Here is a 20,121-nt window from a genome sequence, read left to right as displayed (position 1 = left end):
CGTCCGCTCCTGGCCAACCCGGGCGTGGATGTGAGACCCCGCCTCGGCCTCACTCAGCCCCTCGCGGGTCCACCAGGACTCTGTGCTCCTGGGGCGTCGAGGACGCCGTGAGCCGCCGGGGCTGCGCGGAGCTGCTCTGCGGGCCAGAAGGCGGCCGTGCCGCCGCGGGCTTCGCGCACGCAGCACCGGTTCAGAGCAGCACGATGCCAGGACAGGGGCCACTGCGCGTGCTGGTCCCCGGCAGGCTGCCTGGTGGGTGCCCGTGCCTGGGAAACGCCCGCGGGGGCCGGAGGGCTGAGGGCGGAAGCGGAGCCTGGCGGGGGTGTCCGGGCCCTGCCGCCGGTCTTGTTCCGAGTCTGGGGCACCTGGCAGAGTCTGCGCGGGGCAGGCAGGAGGGGCGAAGGCAGGTCTGCAGCCGCCGTCTGCGCCTCCCTTCGTCTGTTTCCTGCCTGTAACAGTGAGGTGGGGAGGAGGCCTCACGGTGAGAGAGACTTGAGCGCGCCGGTGACGGTCTAGCACGGGCCACACAGCAAAAATGCCTAGTCCTGCCAGTGGCCTGTTTCCCCTCAGAGCCGCAGGTGGGGCCCGGCTGCGGGCGGGACAGGCGTGGGAGCCCGGCTGCCCTCCCCGGGGACGCGGGCTCTGAGCCCGCAGCTCCCCGGGTGAGGGGCCACCTTGTCTCCCCGGTGGGCCCTGTTGCAGAGTTGGCAGCGGTGGCCGTTACAGCGGCGCGGCATTGTTTCCTCAGGAACGTCTGGCGTGGGCAGCGCAGGACGGCGGCCAGGCCGCACTGGGAGGCCCCGAGGGCCGAGGGGACCCGGAAGGCTCAGAACCTGCGGGGCGACCGCGCGTGGGGACCAGCCTCCGGACCTCAGAGGCGCCGTGCCCCGCGGCCGCGGGCGCCCGTCAGGAAGCCGCTTTGCTGACACGTGTCCGGGGTCTCTGGCGGCAGGAAGCCCTGGGCCGTCGTGAGCGAAGCGGGCGAGGGGGCCATCAAAGTGGGCGCCGGCCCGGGAGGGGCAGCCTGAGCCCGGCCAGAGGTCGAGCGGCTTGTTTTCCCACCTGTTTCCTACAGCTCGAGGGACTTCTGAGGGGTTTCCGTGCAACTGGAGCAGACACTCGGGCGTCTCTCAGGGGAGAGGCGTGTTAGAGGGGGGAGGCATGGCCCGTGCAAGGAGACGAGCCCCCCAGAGAGCACGCGTGACGCGCGTGTGACCGAGGCCCGCGGCCGCACGGGGGCCCCAGCGTCGCGTCGCCGAAGCAGGTCCTCGGTCACGGGCCTGGTGGGAGCCGCGTGTGACACACGAGGTCGACCGAGAGCTGATGACACGGCCGCCGGGGAGGCCGCGGTGAGTGGCCGTCCCCAGGCCGGTCCTGCCGCGGGCCTGCACCCAGCGGGCGGTGACTGTGACCCAAGCCAGTTGTTGCTCCTGCCTTTTCTAGCCCTAATATAACCCTGATGGCAGGCAGTTGATGCTGTTCATGGCTTAAGGATTTATCACCTAGAGAAAACAGTAAGATCTCCGTGGACTCATTTCTAACTCTTTAGCATTGCCTCGTGTCATAAAATATTAATCCAGCATGAATATTTTGTACAGACGCCTTTTTTGTAGAGGTTGTTTTCATGTTAGACGCTGGTGCCCATTTACATCCTTTTGCAGAGTTTAAGGCGAGTTAAATATTAGCCCTTTTCTAGTTGGTTCACCTGGCGTGTGTGTTTCTAAATATGGTCCCAGTGTGTACAACAGTTCTAATTCGTAAACCAGATTAAACTCTTAAATGAAATCCTGCCTTTTTACACTCTTGCCACCAGGTGGCTAAGAAAAAATATTAAGCAGGAAAAAACCAACAATTATGCGAAGGACTCATAATTACTTTCAATTTCTGCTTCAGCAATGAAATAGGAAACTCTAGATGGACTGTGTTTCAGTCAGAAAACTGCTGAATAAGTGACAGAGGCATTTCAAGCAGTGCCAGACCAGATGGACATTTCCATGAGTGTTTTTGTTTTCTTAAAGATTGACAATGTTAAACTCACCAAATTTTGCTGAAGTGAAACTTTTTGAGACTCTCTCTGAGCCTGTTCCACCTCTGCGCTGACCCCTGGACGTCCACATTATTCCTGACCTGTTGGACTTGAGACAAGGGTTTGGCTTTTGGGCTTCAGGATTCCCGAGGGGAGGGTGACTAAGTCCTGATCACAGCAGGGCCTCCCGGTCCAGGCTTCATACATCAGTAAAGTTGTCTGCAGAAACACTGCTTGAGTTCATTTAGAATCTGCTCTAAAACCCGAAAGTAAGATGCACCAAGTTGAATGTTAACTCCTGTGTGTCCCTTTTCATGGATTCTTTATATGAACGGTAAGATAAGAGAGGGAAATCCGTGCCTGGGGGTGGTGGCACAACAGGGGAGAAACCCCTTCCGGCTTCTCTTCCTGGAATAGATCTACTAAAGACAGCACCCTGTGACAGAAACCCTACCCCCGCCCACACTGCTATAGCACCCTGGCCGCGGCCCCGTCCAGTGAAAACGCAACCCTACCAGTCGCTCACCAGGCCCCCTGTGGCCCCTCAGCTTCCGTGCCTCCACTTTGCCCTTCAGTGCTCTAAGTTATTAACTTTGACAAGTAACCTCTTGGTTGTACAGGATTTTATTCGCAATTCATTTTTCTGATTCAAAGTGAACATGAGTGCCTTAATCCTCTAATGGGAATTAATTGCTTGTTTCAGTGCTTAACTCTGATCCTTTCTCAATCCCCACAGGGACGAGGCTCTTCCTGAAGGATCTGTGTGTGTTGTTCAAAACACAATCAGAAAGGTAATGATGTTTTTCTTGTGAAGGGAGCCAGAAATGCACAATATTTTTTTGTTACATAAGTGATAGTCTTAAACTAATATTATATAGGATGTAATTCAGTAGATAAAATGTAGAGAACTATAATGTGTTCGTTCTATCAGGCTAGAGTATTTCCTAGAAAAGAAAGTTAACTTTTTATTGCCAAGTTTTCTTTTATGGAAATAAGCCAGCGTCTTCTGCAGAAGAAAGTTACTGAACTGATTTTCTACAGAGTTGGAATCAACACACTGGCCTACCCATGATCATTTCTATGTAATGTCACCTTCCCGGGTATTTGCCTTGGCTCTGCAAAATTAAGGTCACGACTAATGCTTGATTCCCCTCTCCCGTTTATTATGTAGAATATTCTTTTGTTTCATTTGTAAGGGGCTTCCTTGATAAGAATATAAGCTAGCAGATATGTAAGATCTTGCTATAGGAAGCAGTTGGGGTGGAGAACTTAGGTGGGAATACAGTCACAGGGAAGAGGGGATTAACCTCTACTGGGTCGAAAGGCCTGGCACAGTCAGGAGAGATTAGCTCTTAGGGAGACATAGGAATGAATGCAGTTTTCAACAACAGGCACAGACGCTCGGAAAGTTTAGCGTGCCCAGAGGCCCGCATGTGCTAGGTGGCGGAGGGTGAGTTTGATTCAGGCCCGCCCCTGTGCCATAGCGCCCTTCAGCGGGCCGACCTGGGAGCGCCTCTTTCACGCTAGAGATGAACAGTCTTCAGTTGCTCTGGAAAAGCCCAAACGGCTCACCTCCACCTCCTGTGTTATTTGCTGAACCAAGTCCTTACGCTTTATCCAAGACTCGGACCCTAACCCAGGGCTGTGGAAGGAGTTGCGTGGCAGGAGGAGAACGGGGTGGGAGACACATTAATGTGCCTCCGACAGAAGGCAGCGTCCCCCTCCATCATGGCACTGCTGCCCCTGCGACGCTGACCCAGCGGGTGGTGCTCAGGAGGGGCCCAGCGTGCTCGGGCAGAAGGCAGCGCCCCCTCCGCAGTGGCACTGCTGCCCCTGCGACACTGGCCCAGCGGGTCGTGCTCAGGAGGGGCCCAGCGTGCTCCTGACCAGTGGGTCGCAGGCGTGTTCTGAGGCAGCCCTGCTGCGGCTGGGAGGACCTGCCAGTGTAATAGTCTTTCCCATGTTCTGCTGGGCGCGACCCTCACGGCAGCCCTTGGCAATCAGCTGAGCATGGTGGACAGAGGCCAGAGCACAGGGCAACAAGGAGCTCGAAAGAGAAAAACTAAACCCAAAGCCAGCAGAGAAAGGAAACAGTGAAGGTTAGAGCAGACATGACTAGAGAAAAATCAATGAAACCAAGAGCTGGTGTTCTTAAAAGAGCAAAAAATTGACAAACATTTAGCTAGATTAAGAAAAAAAGACAATATAAATCAGAATGAAAGTGAGAACATTACAACCCATTTTACAGAAATGAAAAGGATTGTAAGAGAGTACTTATGAACAATTATATGGCAACAAACTGGTAACCTAAATGGATAAATTCCTAGAAACACGCACCTCACTAAGACTGCATCATGATGAAACAAAGTCTGAACAGACCTGTTACTAGCAAGGAGATCAACCTGGTAATCAAGAATCCCTCCACAATGAAAATACAAACCAGAGGCTTCACTGTTGAATTCTACCAAATGTGCAAAGAGAATCAGCACCAGTTCTCCTCAAACTCTTCCCAAAAATTTAAGAAGAGGGAACACTTCCAAACTCATTTAGTGAGGTTAGCACTACCCTGATAACCAAAGCCAGAAAGAGACACTATATGAAAACACAAACCAGTATCTCTGATGAAAATTGATGCAAAAATTCGAAACAAAATACTAACAGAGAATTCAGTGACACATTAGAAGGATTATATACCATGACCAAGTGGGATTTACTCGTGGAATGCAGTGATGGTTCAACATATGAAAATCAGTCAGTATACACTGTAGTCCAATATACACTACATGAATGGAATGAAGGGGAAAAAATACTATCTCAGTCGATAGAGAAAATCACGTGACAAGATTCAACACTACCTCCTGGTAAAAGTATTTAATTAGGAATAGAAAGAAATTAATTACACCATCCTAATAAAGGCTGTATATGATAAGCCCACAGCTAACATCAAACTTAATGGTGAAAAAGCTTTTCCTCTAAGATCAGGAACAAGACAGTGATGTTTGCTTTTACCACTTAATTTTAGTAGAGTGATAAAAGAAAAAATAATAATAGGCATCCAAATTAGAAAGGAAGAAGCGGAATTCTCTCTGTTCACATGATCCTATATAGAAAATCCTAACATTTCCACAAGAAAATTATTAAGACTAGTAAATGAATTTAGCAAAGTTGTAGGATAAAACCAGTACACAAGAATCAGCTACATTTGTATACATTAACAATGAACACTCTCCCCCCAGATTTTCCACTTACGATTACATAAAAAGAGTAAAATACTTGGGAATAAACGTAACTAAGGAGGTGAAAGACTTGTACACTGAAAACTATAAGACATTATTAAAGGATATGAAATAATTGGAAAGACATCTCATCTTCATGGATTATGGCTTAAATTATTAAGATGTCAGTACTACCTAAACAGATTTAATGTTCTTGTCAAAATTTCCAAATAGTATTTTTCTTTCAGAAATAGAAAAATCCATCCTGAAATTCATACAGAATTTCAAGGAACTGCAAAAGAGCAAAGCAATCTAGAGGAAAAAACAAAGTTGGAGGTCTCATAAATCCTGATTCCAAAACATACTCCAAAGCTACAGCAATCAAAATAGCACAATACTGACATTAAGACAAATTTAGTTGAACACAGTGAAAAGTGAAAGTTGCTCAGTCGTGTCCAACTCTTTGTGACCCCATGGAATTCTCCAGGCCAGAATTCTGGAGTGGGTAGCCTATCCCTTTTCCGGTGGATCTTCCCAACCCAGGAATCGAACCGGGGTCTCCTGCATTACAGGTGGATTCTTTACCAACTGAGCTATCAGAGAAGCCCTATTGAACACAATAGAGAACCTAGAAATAAATCCTTAGATGTATGGTCAAATGATTTTTTGACAAAGGTGGAAAGACCAATGGGGAGAAAGACAGTTTTTTTCAACTATTGGAAAACTGGGTATCTATATGCAAAAGAATGGAGCTGAACCCCTACTTTATCTACACAATACACAAAGATTAACTCAAAATAGATAAGTCTTCAACATAAGATCTAAAACTATAAAACTCAGGAGAAGATACAGAACAGGAGCTTTATGACACTGGGCTTGGCAGGGGTTTTTTGGCTATGACACGAGAACTATGGGCAATAAAAGCAAAAGTCGGGTGACATCAAAATGTAAACCATGTGCAGCAAAATACACGATCAACAGAGTAAAAAGGCAGCCTGTGAAATGGGAGAAAATATTGGCATATCATATATCTAATAAAAGGGTAATATTCAGAAGATCCAGATAACTCCTATGACTCAACAATGAAAAACAATCTGATTAAAAACCAGGCAAAGGACTTGAATAAACATTTCTCCAAAGAAGATATATGGTCAACATGAAAAGATGTTTAAAATCAGTAATCGTTACAGAAATGCAAATTAAAACCCACAATGAAGCGAAATGAAAAGACAGCCCACAGCATGGGAGAAAATATTTGCAAATGAAGAAATCAACAAGGGATTAATCTCCAAAATACACCAACATCAAAAAACAAAAATAGGCAGAAGACTTATACACTTCTCCAAAGATGACATACAGGTGACTGAAAAGCACATGAAAAGATGATCAGCATCACTATTTATTAGACAAATGTGAATTAAAACTATAATGAGATATCACCTCACACCAGTCAGTATGGCCATCATCAAAAAGTTTACAAACAGTAAATGCTAGAGAGGGTACGGAGAAAAGGGACGCTTCCTCTGCTGTTGGTGAATGTAAATTGGTATCGCAACTATGGAGAACAGTAGGGAGGTTCCTTAAAAAACTAAACACAGAACTACCATATAACCTAGCAATCCCACTCCTGGGCATACATCTGGAGAAAACTAATTCAAAAAGATACTCGCACCCCAGTGTCCACTGCAGCTCTACAGCAGCCAAGACATATAAGCACCCTAAATGTCCCAACAGGAACGGATGAAGAAGGGGTGTGTGTGTATAAGTCTGTGGAATATTAATTATAAAGAATGGAGCGATACCATTGGCAGCAGTGTGACTGGACCTAGAGATGATCATACTACGGCAGAAAGACAAATACATGATGGCACTCGTGTGGACTCTAAACTGTTATACAAATGAACTTATCTACAACACAGAAACAGACTCTCAAGTTTTGAAAATAAACCTGTGTTTACCAAAGGGGAAAGTTGAGGAGGGTGATAAATAATGGACACAGGAGTAACATACACACTATAGATAAAGTGGGTAACGCAAGGACCTACTGTGCAGCACAGGGAACTCTACTCCACATTCTGTCCTGGTCTGTGTGGGTAACGAATCTGAAAAAGGAGGAACATGTGAATAACTGAATCACTTTGCTATACACCTGAAACGCGGTAAGTCAATTATACTCCAATAAAAAAGTTTTAAAATCCTTAATGAGATAGCACCTCACACCCTTTAGGAAGGCCACTATTTAAGAGAGAAAGAGAAAGGGAGGGAGGAGGGAGGAAATAACCAGCAGTGCCAAGCCTGCGGAGACACTGGCACCCTTGTGCACTGTAGGTGGGAGTGTAAAATGGTGCAACTGCTGTGCAAAACAACAGAGGCCCCTCCAGAAATTCAATATAGGATCGCCATACGACCCAGCAGCAGGTTTCCAGGTATATATACAAACCCTGAATACAGGATTTTGTAGAGCTGTCCATACCCACGTTTATGGCAGCATTATTTGCAATAGTGACGAGGTAGAAGGAACCCAAACATCCACTGACAGATGGGACGAACAAAACGCGGCAGACGCGTGAGTCTCCTGCAGCCTCAATTTAGGAAGGGAATTCTGACACACGCTACAGCATGGATGAGCCCTGAGGATGCTATGCCAAGTGAAATAGCCAGCTACAAAAAGGTATTTCTCTTAAATGCGGTACCTCGTGTAGTCAAGACGCTTGGAAACCAAAAGTAGCGTGGGGTCACCAGGAAGGAGAACGGGAGTGACTTTACAAGAGGGGAAGTGCTGGAGAGGCGCACCAGTGGGGGTCGTGCTGTACCTAGTGCTCCTGAACTGTACGCTGAGAAATGGTGAAGATGGTGAACTTCACATTTTGTGTGTTGTACAGTCTTTTAAAATCTAGAAATCACTTGCTTCTCTAGTTTTCCTCTCTGTTGGGGAGTAGGGGGCGGGGGGAGAGGAGTCTGGAGAGGCAGGGTCCCTTATGAACGCCAGCTGCCACTGCAGAGCCTGAGCCCTTCTGAGGCTGGGCCTGACGGGTCACCCAGGCGTGCAGCACACCTGGGCCCAGTTCCTGGTGCTGACCCGGAGCCCCGGCCTGAGCCGCCCGACTGCGTTCCCTCGCGTGTTCAACAGGGAGGACCCCTCCTCTCTCGGGGTTGATGCAGCTGTGCACGCAGACACCCAGGCTCTTAGCGCAGGGCCCGCAGAGCCCCAGCACCGCCGCGGACGTGGCCAGCCCTCCTCAGCACGCTGTCCTCTGCCGTCTCCCTGACCAGACCTTCTTGCCCTCCCTCCTCCTGGGTGAAATATTCCTTTTCTCACTTTGTGGTTGAATCTGAGTCGTGAAAACTGGGAGCAGCCTGTGCTGAGAACCTGCTTCATCCTGGCACCTCCCCGCTGTCCCTCCGCAGCCCAGGCTGCGGTTCCAGACCGCGCCTGCTCCAGTCGTAGCCCCCTGGCGCCCCCACCCCACGCACAGCAGCCAGACGACCTGCGGACCACCCCTGCCGCCTCTCCCCTACTCCAGGGGCGCGCTCCGCTCCCTTCTGGTTCCTTCTCTGTTTGAAGCTGCCTGTCAACATGTCTGTCTCCCCTCGGCCTTCTCACCGGGCAGGCGGTGTCTTGTGTGTCCCTGGGCTCAGCCTGGGGCCTCGGGGCATGCAGCCTGCTGCCCACCGAGCGCCGCGCGGCCTCACCCTCTCCCGCAGCCGCTGCCTCTGGTCCCCTGCTCAGGCCTGGGGGAAGCAAGGTTCCCACCACCAGCCCCTCTGGTGCCCACGGTTGCTGCATCACTGGCTCTCTCCTGGCGACCTTGATGACACACTCATGTCCCCTGTACCCTGATAAACTCTTCTCGCCAGCCCTCCCTGCAAGCAGCCCCTGCTTCCTTCCTGTCCACCCCCAGGGCCTGTGATGGAGAGCCGGGTGGTGCAGCAGAGGGAACAGGTTCCTTTATCCCTGCTTTGTCCCCAGATGCCACTGCCGTGACCCCTAAAGACAAATGATGGGAGAGGGGCTGCAATTCTGGAAGACAGCTCAGAGACAAGTGGTGGCTGATGGCACCCAGGGGCCCAGAAACCTAAGTCCCTGCAGGGAGCCAGCCGACCAGGGCCCTGGACACGAGAGGGTGAGGACAAGGTCAGGGGGGTGGGGTCAGTCTGTGCAGGCAGCAGTGACCCCCATCACCCCTCTCCCCAGCAGGGGGAAGGGTGCGTTACTGTCTGGAGAGGCTTGGTACTGGGGGGACCAGGCCCAGCTGAGGGCGCAGTTGAGGGGGCGCCCTGAAGACCACAAGGGTGGGAAAGGCCACCAACTTGGGGATTCAGTGGTTAGCCAGGCCCCCTGCCGCCACCGCACCCCCCCCACCCCCCCAACCCCCCCCCCCCCCCCCCCCCCCGCCAACAGCTTCCTATAGGGCATCTCACTTTTCAACGTGAAAGGCTAGCCAAAGATTATTGAGACGTTTGAAGGAACCCTCTCAAAGAAACAAAAGAGGAATTTTGGAGGAGGAGCAGCAATACAGGGAAAGATAAAAACTTAAAGAAATTCACAGTAATTAATATCTTCCCAAGAAGGAGAGATGGTATTATGCTGAGAAAGAAACAGTATGGTAATGACATGAGGGAACAAGAAAAAGATCCTGGAGATAAATATGATGATAAAATAGTTTTAAAAATAATAGAAGTACTGGAAGGTAAAGTAGACTATAAAGAGACAATTGGGAGATTCACCCGGGTTATGCCCCATCTGAGCTCTGGAGATGCAGGAAGGAAGGGGAGGGACAAAGGGTCCCGGCATCTGCGCTGATGAGTCTTCAGATGGAGATCTGTGGCACAATGAACGGAAAACACCCACAGGGAGGGTCCTCACTATGGGACCTCACAATCCACGGGAGAGAAGACCACCCTAGAAGCCTCTCGAGAGAAGAGCCTGGTTCTGTACAAAAGACTGTGGGTCCCAACCGCCCTGAACGGCTCAGCATGGGTTTGGGACATCAGAAGACAAAGAAGAGATGCCTTTAGAGTTCTGAAGGAAATTATTTCTAGAATTCTCATCCTCAGTTCAGTCGCTCAGTCATGTCCAACTCTTTGTGACCCCATGGACTGCAGCATGCCAGGCCTCCCTGTCCATCACCAACTCCCGGAGTTTATTCAAACTCATGTCCATTGAGTCAGTAATGCCATCCAACCATCTCATCCTCTGTTCTCACCCTATGTACACTATTAATTGAGGCTGGTAAAGCAGCAGCTTCAATCAAATGAGGGAGTCAACTAAGAGGGGGCCGTGGGACCCAGGGATGGGGCTCTGGGAGAAGCCTGGGGAGCCCGGGGCACTGCAGACCCAGGCTGGGGCAGGAGGGACACGGAGCCACAGCCCCAAGGGAGAACAGAGGTGATGGGTGGTCAGGGCGGAAAAGATTCTTACGGCGCTTCCAGAAATCATGAGGCCGAAAGACTGACTGTCAGAGAAACTTGAGCAAAGTACAAAAAAAGAAGAAAAAAATAGCTGAAACAATTTTTAATTCCAAGAAAAACAAAAAGTTGTCCAAGAAAGGAAATTAATCATAGTACACTCTGTGCTTTATCCGAGAGCAGTGTTTACATAGTTGTGATGCTGAACTGAATATGGACTTCACCAAAATCTGTGATGCGAGCCCTGCTGGAGGAGTGGGGCTGAGTGACAGGCGCATTTTACCAGACTCACCGAGCATGCGATGTGAACTGCTGCGCCTCACTGCGGTCCCTCGAGGCGGGTGGCTGACACCACTTCCTGACAGTGCAGGATACTGAGTCCCAGAGGGGTGACGTGGTTTGCTTAAGGTCACACAGCTGGTTAAGTGGCAGAGCCAGGATTTCAACTCAGGCAACCTGGTTCCAAAGTCTGTCCATAAAACTAACACTGTGCTCACCTGCTTTGGGGTAGGAAGGCAGACGGTTTAAAACATCAGGAAGCTGTGGTACCACCAACAATATGGAGATATTAATAAATAGCAAATACAACAGTTGAGAGGCTTAACCAGGTCTCTGCAAGGGAGTGGGAATGGGTAGAGATTTTATTTTTCTTGGAAACTTACTTGACTAGTTCACTTTATGGACACACTGGGCTTCCCTTGCGGCTCAGCTGGTAAAGAACCCGCCTGCAATGCAGGAGACCTGGGTTCGATCCCTGGATTGGGAAGAGCCCCTGGAGAAGGGAAAGGCTACCCACTCCAGTATTCTGGCCTGGAGAATTCCATAGATTGTATAGTCCAGGGGTCGCAAAGAGTTGGGCACGACTGAGCGACTTTAATCAGAGGGAAGGGACGCTAGAGCCCCAGGGCTCAGGGGCGCAGTCCCCCGCCGGCCAGGCCCAGCTGTGTGGCCCCAGCCCTCACTGACCTGGGACTCAGCCCTGAAGGCCTGGGTGGTTTTCGGCGCCCTCGCGGCTCTTCTCGTTCTGTGGTCACCAGGAGGAGCAAGGAGAGAGTAAGCCGGGGTGAGGGGGCTGGAGGGGCGAGGTCACCTGGGAAGAGGGGGAGGGCCTGATGGGGCCCTGGGACAGGCTGGGGGGCCGAGCCGCAGGCCACCAGGGTCCTGGGGGACGGTCTGGCGAGGGTGGGAGCATGTATTTGGGTTCGACCTGGAGCTGCTACTGCAGAATGTGCTGGAAGGTGGGGCTGGTTGGTCCTTCTGCCACCCCTCCCCCCTCTCCCTACCCCCTGCCGTTTCGGTCCTCCCCAGGCATGCCACCCCCTCCCTCCCTGTCCCTCAGCAGTAGGGGGCCTGTATCCCCTCTCCCCTGTACCCCGAGTCCAAGTTCTCATTCACACCTTGACTTTCAAACCCATACAGCCGCCCGATGCCCCCCGAAGCCAGCCTGGCCTCCCTGAGCCATCTGGAGCTGAGCTCCATCCGGTCTCTGCCCTGCGCAAGGCAGGCTGCTGAGGCCGCAGGGCGGGCAGGGGCAGCCGTGTTGGCTCATGGGCTCTGCCCATCCGCCGCAGACACCCTGAAGAGATGGGGCAAGGCCTGGACCCCCAGACCAGCTCGTTTGCTGGGAAGAAAGCCCCAAGGGCTTTGTGGCTTCCCCAGGGGCCACCCGGTCACATGGCTGGTGGCAAGGCCTGCCTGGCGCACCAGGGCCAAGTCCCGCAGTGTTTGGTGGGTTGGGGGCCAGTGGGGCAGCGAGGTGCCAGCCTCAGATGAGGGGCCTGGCCACTGAACTTCCCTGTTTCTGCGTGAGTTCCTTATGCCCGATCACTTTTGGTCTGTTATGTAATGGAGTCAGCCCAGACCCAGGAGTGAGTAAATACGTACCTTCTCCATTGCAGCCGAGGTCTCTCTGCTGAGTCCCAGGCTGGCATCCTTAACCTCCGGGGCCCTGAAGAAGGAAGGAGCACTGAGAGGTGCGGTTAACGCCATGCCCGGGCCAGAATGTAAACTGAGCGCTGAAACCGGAGCTCCCTGTGTCACCGATGACAGGTGATTATTATATACAGGTATACATACATGTATGTGCTGTGTATGTGCTAATAATCACAGCACATGTCTACCTCTATATGTGTGCATATATTTGTCTACTTCTCATTATTTATTTTTCTGTAATATTTGTTTCAAGTCCTTTTATTGAAAACTGACTTCACGAAACTGCAGCCCTGCAGGGCCTGAGCCCCGAACAGCCTGTCTCCTCTGAAAGTCTGATCTCAAAGCCGGCCCGTCCTCCAGGACCCCGTCCTCCGGGACCCCGTCCGTCAAGGAAAGCCGCTGGGGAGCGGGGCCGGCCGCACCCACCCCTGACCTGTCCGCTGTCTTCTCTGCCCGCAGCTCCAGCCGCCTGGTCCCCGTGTTCGTGTACGGGACGCTGAAGACGGGCCAGCCCAACCACCAGGTCCTGCTGGACGGCGCCCACGGGCGCGCGGCCTTCCGGGGCCGGGCCTGCACGCTGGAGCCCTACCCGCTGGTGATCGCAGGTGAGCACAACATCCCACGGCTGCTGAACCTGCCAGGCCGTGGGCACCGTGTGGCTGGCGAGGTCTACCAGGTGGACGAGCGGATGCTGCACTTCCTGGACGAGTTCGAGGGCTGCCCCGACATGTACCAGCGCACCCGCCTGCACGTGGCCCTGGAGGGCACGCGCGCACCCCTGGAGTGCTTCGTCTACACCACGGCCACCTACCCGCCCGAGTGGGTCCACCTGCCGTACCTCGACGACTACGACTCACAGGGGAAGCATGGGCTCCGCTACAACCCGCGGGAAAACAGATGAGCCCCGCGGGCAAGGGAGGCCGGGACCAGCCCCGAGGGGCCGCGCTCGCTGAACGAGGGCGCCATAAAGTCCCTGGAAACCGGTACTTGAAACAAATACTCTTATCTGTCAGGGGGTGGGCGGGGAAGAACACCTCTTTTTCAGTGGCAGCCGATTTCCCGAATAATTTGGAGGGACTGATAACAAGACTGTTTCTGAAATCTGTCTCACTATGCTGCTTTCTTGCTTGCTGCTTAAAGAGCATCTTGGGTTTGAATGTACCGGATGAGAAAAACTCAGGACTTTAATTCCCCTAAATGGCATTTGAAAACTCATGTTATCATGCTTTTCTGATTATGCTACATTTTTTTTTTTTTGCTTTGCTTTAATCTGAAGATAACATTTAAAATGAATATCAAGTCTGTGTGACAGCTAGATTTTAACAGCCCTGCTGTATTGATTCTGACCTGTAGCACTGAGAAAAGAAAAAATTTTAAAGCTGATTTTAGACATCTCAATGTAATAAAAGAACCTCAAGAAACACATGCTGTATTTTAGAGTTCTTTTGAATATATATGACATCATTCTTCACAATTTTTTAGATCAAGCTTATATAGAGATGATTAAAGATCATATCAAGTTGAGAAATTGAATATAAAAGTATTGGTGCTACTGTTAGCCCTCTTTCTGAGTCTGGTAGCAGGTTCTTTTCCTCCTAGTCTAGCAAAATAGCAAGCACACACTTGCCAGGCCAGCAGAGCAGCTGAGCACCCTGATTTCAGAGAGGCTCACTGGAGCCCTGCCCCAGAAGGGAGCTGCTGTGGGGGACGAGCTTTCCAGAGAAGAACTAATGCATTAGTAATTTGTTCTTCAGGCCTGACAGAAAGCTTGGCTTCCAAATACAAACAGCACTTAAAATAATTTTTGCACGGCACGAAGTACCAGTTACTACCCACCTCCATCTGACACTCTGTCAGAGTGGCCTCAAGGCCCACACGACTCTGCCTCTGCTCACTCACCAGCAAGCAGGAAGCGCATCCTGAGAGTTCCAGACCCGGATGAAGGTGCAGCTGCTGGTCCGGGTAACCTTGTTCTCCGTCAGGAGAGCTCGCTCACGCATCGACTTAATAGTAGACTGAGATGGCTAACTGCATCTGCTCCAAAAGCATGACTGTTATTTTTAGCCCTTTTTTTCATAATTGGAAACTCGCTTCACAAAAACAAAAAAGAGATGATGGGAATCCATTGCTGGGCTCTGCAACCCCACCACCACCACTGGGGCCTGGGAACCCTGACTGGTGCTCACGCTAGTGCCCTGGGAGGGATGGGGGGGTCACACCCGCGGGCTCAGGGGACCCACACTCACTGCTATACCACCATGCGTGCTGTCCGGGCTTCCGGAGATCATGACCAGCCAACCACAAGCGGGACTCAGGGCCTCAAGCAGGATAAAGCAGGTAATGAGATTACAAGGTGGCAAATGCTCATTTAATGAAACTGAAGGCAAAGAACTGGGATTTATATACATTTTTAAAAAGCATCCCAATGAAATGCTGGTATTTTAAAGCCTACTGGCACAGCCTGTAGCCTCTTAGGTACATTGTCTTCATGCAAAAAAAGGGCAAACTAGTATTTAGACAAATGCTCAGTTTTATTGATTTCATTTGGACACTAGGAAATCTCACAGCAGAAGTACAAATCATATGTACAAGTATTTATATCAATAAAAAATTTCCATTGGTGATTTTTTTGGCAGAATGTTGGTTTTGACTATATGTAGAGTAAATATGACCATGTAAAATCTGCCGCACAGGGGTGTTCCTGCCGAACGCCTGAATAAATTGAGTGTGAAAGAATAATAATACAAATGGCCAATTAAATTGGGTGATGACTGAAAGGCTGCAAATGCTTCATTCCAGTTCCACAAGCAGGTCTCCTTCTCCAACTGTGTCTCCAGCTTTACAATGTACCGATTTCACCTTGAATTTGAAAAAGAAAAAAAAGAAGAGGGGAGAGTAAGAATTACTAAGCAGACCAGGAGGAAGCAGTCTTGTCCGGTTCTGGAAGTGAAGGCGCAGCTGGGCAGGTGCTGGAGCGCAGGCAGGAGGCCGGCGGTGGGGGCCCGTCGAGGGGACCTCGCTGAGGGCGTCCTCACGTGGTAGGGCTGGCCCTCACCCCGCCTTATCCTCGCGGCTGCTAGAAGCCGCTATGCCCCGTGTTGCTGCGGTCCTTTGCACCGGGCGCCCCGGGGTCAAGGCCGGCGAGGACGATGCTGGGTGAGTCTTCACCCCCGCCTCCTGTCTCTCACAGGTTCAGGTTTGGAGAAATGCTCCCTCACGGTTAATGGTAGGAAAAGAGAAAACCAAAACCAAACCCCACACACAATTATCCAAGAGTCAGAACAGGTATTAATCAACAGCAGAAGTGCCCGGGCCTGATCCGAAGCATCCTGTGAAGGGAAATGAAGTTCTCAGAATGAGGGGTGAAAGCCGTGGCTCCCACGACGTCACCTCCGTGCCCCAATTTCTCCTGATTTCAGTCAACTTTTGCTTTCCCAAATTTGTGTTCACAGTTAAAACTATACAGCCCACTGGACTTGGTGGTTCTTGCCTGGACGTGAGGATGAATTAGGTTAGAAGTAGGCATAAGGTTAGAAGTCACTAGCCGTCTGAGCAAGTGGCAAAACAGCCAGAGCTGTGGGTTGGGTGCCCTGGCCTGCAGTGGCGAGAGCGGCCTTCATCCCCTGAGTTCCAGCCTGGGCCTTTCGGGAAGAAGAGAACCTACGTGGCAACACTTGGAAGGCCTCGTTCCACGGGGCTGTTTGCACTGAAGTGGCTGCCTTTTTTCTGTAACCTCAGATATGCAGATGACACCACCCTTATGGCAGAAAGCGAAGAACTAAAGAGCCTCTTGATGAAAGAAGAGAGTGAAAAAGTTGGCTTAAAGCTCAACATTCAGAAAACTAAGATCATGACATCTAGTCCCATCACTTCATGGCAAATAGATGTGGAAACAATGGAAACGGTGACTTATTTTCTTGGGCTCCAAAATCACTGCAGATGGTGACTGCAGCTATGAAATTAAAAGACACTTGCTCCTTGGAAGAAAAGCTCTGACCAACCTAGACAGCTTATTAAAAAGCAGAGACATTACTTTGCCAACAAAGGTCCGTCTAGTCAAAGCTATGGTTTTTCCAGTGGTCATGTATGATGTGAGAGTTGGACTGTAAAGAAAGCTGAGTGCCGAACAACTGATGCTTTTGAACTGTGCTATTGGAGAAGACTCTCGAGAGTCCCTTGGACTGCAAGGAGATCCAACCAGTCCATCCTAAAGGAGATCAGTCCTGGGTGTTCATTGGAGGGACTGACGTTGAAGCTGAAACTCCAATACTTTGGCCACCTCATGCGAAGATTTGACTCATTGGATAAGACCCTGATGCTGGGGAAGATTGCAGGCAGGAGGAGAAGGGGACGACAGAGGATGAGATGGCTGGATGGCATCACCGACTCAATGGACATGAGTCTGAGTGGACTCCGGGAGTTGGTGATGGACGGGGAGGCCTGCCGTGCTGCAGTCCATGGGGTTGCAAACAGTCAGACATGACTGAGCAACTAAAATGAACTGGCTGCTTTTTAAGGTCTGGAGCCTCTGGTGTTTTGACAGCTGTGTCCGTCATAATGCTGTGACTCAAGACTAGATAGCCTGCCTCCACTGTGAACCGGGCCCCGGGAGGTAAACTGGCCTCTCAGAGCAAGAACTGCCAGCCCCAGGCAGGCTTGGGCCCGCTCCTCTGCCCTGGGGGGCAGGACTGAGCAGGCAGGGCAAGGCCAACGTGCAGGTTCATCTAGAGCCCCTCAGCTTCCTGACAGCAGCCAGGAGTCCCGTGAGGCTCTGGGCCCTGAAGCCATCAACCACGCGCAGGGGCAGGCTCCTGGCACCCTGAGGGAGCTAAGGCTGTGTTCGTTTCAGGATCGGATCCCCAGCCTGGCACACTGGCCCTTGGTGTGCATCAGACACATATTCTGAATCCTCCAAATGAGGCCAGGTTCTCATCACGAAGGGAAATCTCGTGCCAACAATGCAGCGTAAATGTCAGCTAATCCCGAGGAACGCATAGAACGATTTTTACAGGAACACAAACCAACATGTTCTCGTTCACGTCTTAGAAAGGAATCAGGTATGGCAAGCAGGATTCCCCTGGAGCCCAGATCGCATCAGTCTCCCCAAACTGGGAGGAGACTGGGAGCAGTCGTCCGAAGCCCCCTCCAGCTGGGCCCGGCACTGGGCCTCTGTCCTCCCGGCTGGGGTGGGACTGGGCGTCCCCCTTGGCCGGGCCCCTGAACACGGGTTTCACTTGCTCTGTGGGAGGCGGACAGAGGCCGCGTCTGACGCCAACTCCACAGGCGGCCGCCAGTGCCTCTCTGCCAGGACACCCACCGTACCCGAGGCTCCAGGGCCCTTCCCAGGAGTGACCACAGCGCAGAACACGGCCAGTCTGCACTGCTGTCCCCACACACGAGCCACGCCTCGCTCCACTGTGCAGTGCTTCCAAAGCAAAACACCCTTCAGAAAAGCATCGTTCTGCTACAAACGGTGCCTTTCAAGTTGGGAAGAATGATGAAGTTACGCTTAAAAGGACTTTCCTATTTTCTTCGACAGAAAGTACATTTAAGAAGTTTTAACAAATCTCAGTAATACATCTCTCTCTCTTTTTTTCCCCCTCCCTGAATCGTGAAGTCCCACATGTGTATGTGGGCCTTTCAGCTCCTCTTGATCTAAAATTGAATTGTTCTCTTTGTGGAGAAGTTACCTTTGTAGAGTTGCATTAATTTCTGCAATCTCTAAAAACCATTTCCTGCTGGGTCACCTACGTCTCAGATAACTCACTGCCTTTAAGACAGATGTAAACATTAAAAATTAAAGACCCCTTAATTTGAAAGACATTAAGGTGAAGAACAATTGTTCTTCAACCCATCCCCTCCTGCACCCCGGATGTCACACAGACTCTCCCAGGCCCGACATCTAGGACTCCAAGGTGGAGGCTCCGCTTGCCATCAAGGTATGGCCCTTGGGGACGTACCTTGCCAGTCTTCCCAGCCGTCATACTGTTCTGCATCTTCATGGCTTCAATCACACAGATTTCCTGACCTTCTGCTACCTGGAAAACGCACAAAGAGGGGACAGGCGTGTGAAAAGCATTCGAATTTCGCAACAACGTTCAAGAGGGAGGCTGTTGAGTCTTCGTCAAAGCTCTGAAATATAATCGCAACAGCAAGAGTCTCTTAGTACTTGGGAATTCCCTGGTGGTCCAAGGGTTACGACTCTGCGCTTTTACTGCCGAGGGCCCCGGGTTCCATCCTTGGTCGGGGAACTAAGATCCCACAAGCCATGCAGCCAAAAAAACAAACAAAAATTGTCTCTAATACTTTATATTCCAAGCACATCTTTGGGGGACCGCAGACAAAGGCCCTTCCCTTGTTAAGTCATCATCTGAAAACTATCCCTGACAACTGGAGGTTTTGGGTGCTGCTGGTGGGGCTTTCCCCAGGGAACCTCTGAATCAACTTCTGCCAAAGAGATGTGGCAGAAACAGAATGTCTTCCCTTAATCGAAGCATCCAGAATTAGCACGTCTCTACAGACAAAAAGACTCGTGGTTTCCAGTGGCGGGGAGGGGAGTGCCTGCGGATGGGTGCAGGGTTCCTCTGGGGGTGACGGCGTTCTAAGGCTGGCTGCGGTGATGGCCACACGATTGTGAGAAGAGGCCAAGCCACTGAGGTGCACGCCTTACAGGGTGATTGTATTGTGTGTGAACTTCATCCTGGTAAAGCTGTTAGCAAACGGCGGACTTTCTGTGTGGAGCCCTGGGGGGCTGCGAACCAGAGCCAAGCACCCAGGTCACAGGGACACTGTCCCAGCCTTTGCAAGACAAGCAGGTGGAGGGAGCCACTCCTCCATGGAGTGCCCTCTAGCGCCCTGTCCCCTCCTTGCAAGGGGCACTGACTGCTGTTCACCAGCCGGTGTGGGGGAACTCCAGGCGGGGCTGCCATATAAACCCCTGGGGCTCAACCTGGGACTCCCACCCAGGTCTCAGGGTGAACAAGGGCCCTTCTGGGTCTTCTCCTTTCTCTGCTCTTGACGGGACAGCACCAGGAGCCAGGCTGCGTTCTCCTCCTCTCTTCGTGGAAAGAGCCCCCGTCTTCAAAATGGCAGAGCTGAACCTCCTGGGGCACCCGGCTCTCTGGAGGGCTGCTGGACACCGGCGCCCATCTCGCGAGGCAGAAGTGCCCGAGAACGTTCCTTCCCCAAAGCCCCCCAACGATCCCCGAGCCCCCACGGCCCCCTGCGCCGCACAGGCTGTCTTGCTGGCACCAGTGCCGCTTGAGCCTGCGTGCTCCTCTCCTCCACCGGTTGGGTGGTGGGCTGCTGCTCCCTGGCACGGGATATGTGGGAGGAGAGGGGATGCCAAGCTTGGCGGCTGGCACGGAGGCTGGAGAGCTGAGCGGACACGTGGCGCCCGCGGCCCTCCGTGACCCACCAGCGCCTGCCTTCCAGAGAGCCGAGAGCCAACTGCGGGTCCGTCCTCACCACGTGGGGGTGTCAGAACGGCCAGCCCGAGAGGCAGCACCTCAGAGCCTTTTTCTCTCTTTTCAGAGGCAG

General features: G+C 51.6%; 2 protein-coding genes across 15 annotated transcripts in view; one reads left to right on the top strand and one right to left on the bottom strand.

The window, feature by feature from the left end:
* GGACT (gamma-glutamylamine cyclotransferase) overlaps nt 1–14,005 on the top strand; it is a 53,229-nt gene extending 39,224 nt beyond the window's left edge. For 6 of the 14 annotated variants that reach the window (XM_069601965.1, XM_069601970.1, XM_069601969.1 and 3 more), the window contains exons 2-5: nt 2,763–2,817; nt 9,212–9,365; nt 12,549–12,699; nt 13,042–14,005. In XM_069601965.1, the coding sequence (XP_069458066.1) occupies nt 12,638–12,699; nt 13,042–13,483 (504 nt within the window). In that variant the 5' untranslated portion in view covers nt 2,763–2,817; nt 9,212–9,365; nt 12,549–12,637 and the 3' untranslated portion in view covers nt 13,484–14,005. Of the gene's footprint in view, nt 1–2,151; nt 2,361–2,762; nt 2,818–9,211; nt 9,366–12,548; nt 12,700–13,041 lie in introns of those variants that run through there. The other 8 variants (XM_069601958.1, XM_069601962.1, XM_069601963.1 and 5 more) reach the window with 3 other exon arrangements.
* A 1,089-nt stretch (nt 14,006–15,094) lies between these two features.
* PCCA (propionyl-CoA carboxylase subunit alpha) overlaps nt 15,095–20,121 on the bottom strand; it is a 378,264-nt gene continuing 373,237 nt past the window's right edge. Inside the window, exons 23-24 of the mRNA XM_069601951.1 lie at nt 18,543–18,620; nt 15,095–15,441 (exon numbers count right to left, since the gene is read on the bottom strand). Coding sequence (XP_069458052.1) covers nt 15,373–15,441; nt 18,543–18,620 — 147 coding nt within the window. The 3' untranslated portion in view covers nt 15,095–15,372. The remainder of the gene's footprint in view (nt 15,442–18,542; nt 18,621–20,121) is intronic.

The sequence above is a fragment of the Ovis canadensis genome, chromosome 10 (assembly GCF_042477335.2).
Source record: "Ovis canadensis isolate MfBH-ARS-UI-01 breed Bighorn chromosome 10, ARS-UI_OviCan_v2, whole genome shotgun sequence".
Classification (NCBI taxonomy): Eukaryota; Metazoa; Chordata; class Mammalia; order Artiodactyla; family Bovidae; genus Ovis; species Ovis canadensis.
The sequence above is the reverse complement of the archived record's forward strand: the minus strand, read 5'-3'. Positions and strand labels throughout refer to the sequence as shown.